Source organism: Typha latifolia, chromosome 15 (assembly GCF_019914945.1).
Source record: "Typha latifolia isolate L0001 chromosome 15, TyphaL0001v2, whole genome shotgun sequence".
Taxonomy (NCBI): Eukaryota; Viridiplantae; Streptophyta; class Magnoliopsida; order Poales; family Typhaceae; genus Typha; species Typha latifolia.
This window is the reverse complement of record NC_133100.1, coordinates 1863477-1867182: the sequence shown is the minus strand read 5'-3', so window position 1 is coordinate 1867182 and position 3706 is coordinate 1863477. Positions and strand designations below refer to the sequence as shown.

The window sequence follows — 3706 nt, the reverse complement described above, 5'->3', positions numbered from 1 at the left end:
AAAAGGTCTAAAAAGTAATAATACATGGGTGGGTGGTGATCACCGACGATCGGCGGTAGGTCAAACTGATAGCGCGTGAAGTGGGAGCTCTACCGGCACTGCTGCCTGACGGCAATCAATTGTTGACGGCGCTAGTAGGTCCCACGAACACTTCCGAGTAGATCTAGGAGTATCTACTTTTGACTTTTGACTCTTTTTATTTATTTATTTATTTATTTTTATAGTTTCTTAACTCTGTTAGCTGCCGCCTGCCTGCCCATTCACGCTACGTCAACCGAATCCATCACTTGGCACTTTCAACCTAAGAATTTATATTTTAAACGAATTTTCTAAAATCTATCAAAAAAAGTAATTATAAAAACTTTGTAAACTAAGAATTTTCTTAGTTCAGAACGTTTCATAAAGTATATGAAAAATAGTAATAACTGATAGTGAGACAGCGACTATATGAATGAGTTAAAATACTTTTTGATGTAAAGATGGTTTTAATAACTTTAAGCAATTTTTTTAATGTTAAGATAAAAATGAAAAAAGAGAACTAAATTTTAAGAGCAAATTAGGAATATTTAGAGAACTAAATTTTTCGTTTTATTAAATGCAAAATATAAGAGACACTCATCCACCACTGGAAGCAGCTCTCTTAAGTTCGAATTCAACTGTGATTGATGCTTCATTGAGTGCATACATTCTACTACTTCTCAGCAATAATGAAACAGAGAAATTAAAAGAAAAAAAAGTAAAATCTTTTATTGCTTAAAAGCAAATGAAGGGCTCCTGGAAAATTTGTTCTCATAGTTCAAAGGAGAGGTTAACCCTTAAAAGAGTACCGAAAGCTCTTAAAATTAACATGATGCTTGTTGTTCTATGATCTGACAGTAAATAGCTGAAGAAGAAGTAAATATATACATAAAACATGCCCCTTATTCCTATAATTACATACGCATCTAACATGAATAATGTTTGTTGTGCATCGTTCTCCTCAACTTTTCTAAGATTCCACTAGCCTTTCTTTGCGCCCTCGACGTACCATTTTGAGCCAGCCAAGATATCTTTCCGTTCATCTTTTCGTCGTCTCCTACCTCTTTCAGCTTTGTTCTGTCATACATACAGATAGAGAATAAGATTACAACTGCATTCTCTTTATTACGCCCACATGAGCTCTCCCTTATGATGTGCAGTACACAAGGAAGCCCATCGCCCTCACTGATCTCCTCAACCGCCTCTTGATCACTCGATAGTAATGCGAGGATTGCCAACGACTCGTCCACAAGTGACTGATCCACAATGGCCTTCAATGCTACATTGACCACCCCTTCCTGAACTGCTCTTGCTCTATTCTCATGTGCCATGCACAAATTAAAAATAGCAGATGCTGCATCCTTCTTGGCATTTGGGCTTCCAAGTTCTAGGAGGTCCACAAGATGTTTCATGGCTCCCATTTCACCAATCTTCAACTTATTTGTATCATGAGATGATAGCGTGAAGAGTGCGGCGGCGGAATTGCTGCGAGCCTCCATTGTTCCAGACTTGAGCGCCTCGATAAGCAGCGGTATGGCTTTGGGGTTGTCTCCAACAATCTTTTTATTGCTGTCGTGGATTGAGAGATTCAAAATTGTGGTCACCATGTCCTCTTGTACTTCTAGATCACCATGTAAGCCAGGCACAGAGAGGACACTGAGCAACTCCGAGATAGAATCTGGCTTGTCTCCTATAATAGCTCGGAATGACCGGTTGCGTTTGGTAAGGAGGCGGAGCTCCCTCACGCCTTGCTTCTGTTCGACAATGGAGGAGGAGGATGAAATCTTCTCAAGGAGCTGACTGAATGCACTTCTCTCATTCTTTGTTACTAGACATTCCTCTTGGTTGTCAAGTGAGGGCAAAGTAATGTTATGTTCTATGCACCATTCAGATATCATGCTCCGAACAAGGTGGTTTGGCGTGAGGGTGGTGTTGGAGAGGACGTGCTGGGTCTGAGGGCAAGTCCGATTGCCCGAATTCAGCCATTCTTGAATGAAGGGCCGATCATAAGTCTGTGTGAGGGCAAAGAACCAAATCTAGCTCAGATGCCAAAAACAAGGAACAATGAAGAACAGACATATAGCAGCAGTTCAACTATTTGAGATTCGGAAGGCAATATTAGCTAGTTAGAGGGATGGATGCAAGTAGCTTCCTTCTCATTGACAGTACTGGCCACCTTCATCACTACATATTACAGGCACCTAAAATTCCAAGGCACAGGAAGAATTTTCTTTTTCTTTTTCTATGATGAGAGATTAGGGACTAACAAACCAATTGCAGAGACACCAATTCACAAATCTAAGCAGGGGAAATTTTTTTCCCATAAGTATGGTTTCAATTGTGTGTTTGAAGATTTTACCAAATTAGAAAGCAACCACTAAATACAAAGTTATGTCGCAAAACGTTATAGTGCATCACATAGAGATATTATAAGAGGAATAATGGCGAACATATAAAGTACCATAATAACACAAAGAAACAGAGCAATCCTATCTCTGAAATTGAAAAGAACCGAATTTGGCAGCACATTTATGATTTGTTCTACAATAAAATCAGTAATTTGTACGTTTAAGAACAGCTAATTCCCATCCAACATTACGTTTCCGAGATTATAAAACAAGCAACACAATCGTAGACGACGATTAAAACAGAGCCCTCAAACGAATAAAAAACCCAATCCCATAAACTATAAATACATTTTATTCCCCCCAAAAAAAGTGTCGATGCCAAATCCTCTCCACTAGAAACCACTCCAGAGCACAGGACCAAAAACCGAACAAAGATTAAAAAGACATAAGCCTAAGAGATTAACGATTACCTGCCCGGAAGCCAAAACCACGGGATCTCTCATTATCTCTGACGAGATAGGACATAGGAAGTGCACAGGAATCTGAACACTCTCCTCCTTCCTCCTCTCCTTCGAGAAAGACGAACCCCGCCTCCCATTCGAACTCCCAAATTTGAGATCTCTCAACGCTGCCAGCGCCACCGCAGCCTCCTCGTACGTTTCGGCGGCGGCCCCGGCGTCATCGGAAATGACGCGCACTAGCCGCCGCAGCTCCCTCCTCAGCTCCGCGGCGCACGCGGCCGCCTCCCCCGCCTCCGATTTCGCCATTCCCGGAGAACGATTTGGCCGGGACTGGATTAAAGACAGGATCTTAGCGTCGGCTCCTCGTCTTCGCCTCCTCCTCCCTCCTCTCTCATCGCCTCGCGAAGCGGAACCGATACGAACGGAAGCAGCCTTTAGCCGCTTATATAAGATATGCTAATACGCCATCGATCAATTAAAGCTAAAAGGGCAATTTTGGAAATAAAATTTTTAATTAACCAAGGAAGGATGGTATGTTGCGCCGACGGTACAGGTTTAGAACCATAGCAAAATGAGGGAGTTTGAATTTTGCAAACATTAAGGCTGCTCTTAATAAAATAATAATAATAATAATAATAATAATGTAATTGCGTTATTAGGGTTGTTTCGGAATTTAAGTTGTTCCTACGGAGCAGGTTAAAGCGGGCAATGAGGAGGCCCACATGTCCCACCTGTCCTCCTAATCGTGGAACGCCTGGCTCGACAGCTGGCTCTGCTGCTATCCTATTCCTACTCCTTCTAGTTTATCCGGAATAAGATCCACTTATCCACCTTTTTAATTACCTCTTCCTGGACTAAATTGGAAATAGAAGAATTAGA

General features: G+C 41.5%; 1 protein-coding gene across 1 annotated transcript; it reads right to left on the bottom strand.

The window, feature by feature from the left end:
- Window positions 1–721: 721 nt before the first annotated feature.
- Window positions 722–3263, bottom strand: LOC140802428 (U-box domain-containing protein 9-like). Its single transcript, XM_073157953.1, has 2 exons — window positions 2837–3263; window positions 722–2030 (listed from the first exon to the last, which is right to left on the bottom strand). The coding sequence occupies exons 1-2, from the start codon at window positions 3131–3133 to the stop codon at window positions 945–947; spliced, it is 1383 nt and encodes a 460-aa protein (XP_073014054.1). The 5' UTR covers window positions 3134–3263; the 3' UTR covers window positions 722–944.
- Window positions 3264–3706: the final 443 nt, after the last annotated feature.

Bases quoted from the DNA above. Each gene is read 5' to 3' on its own strand.
- LOC140802428 (XM_073157953.1), bottom strand. From the start codon at position 3,133: ATGGCGAAATCGGAGGCGGGGGAGGCGGCCGCGTGCGCCGCGGAGCTG. The intron at 2,031-2,836 runs GTAATCGTTAAT...GCCCTCACACAG, and splicing joins TGGTTTTGGCTTCCGGGCAG to ACTTATGATCGGCCCTTCAT.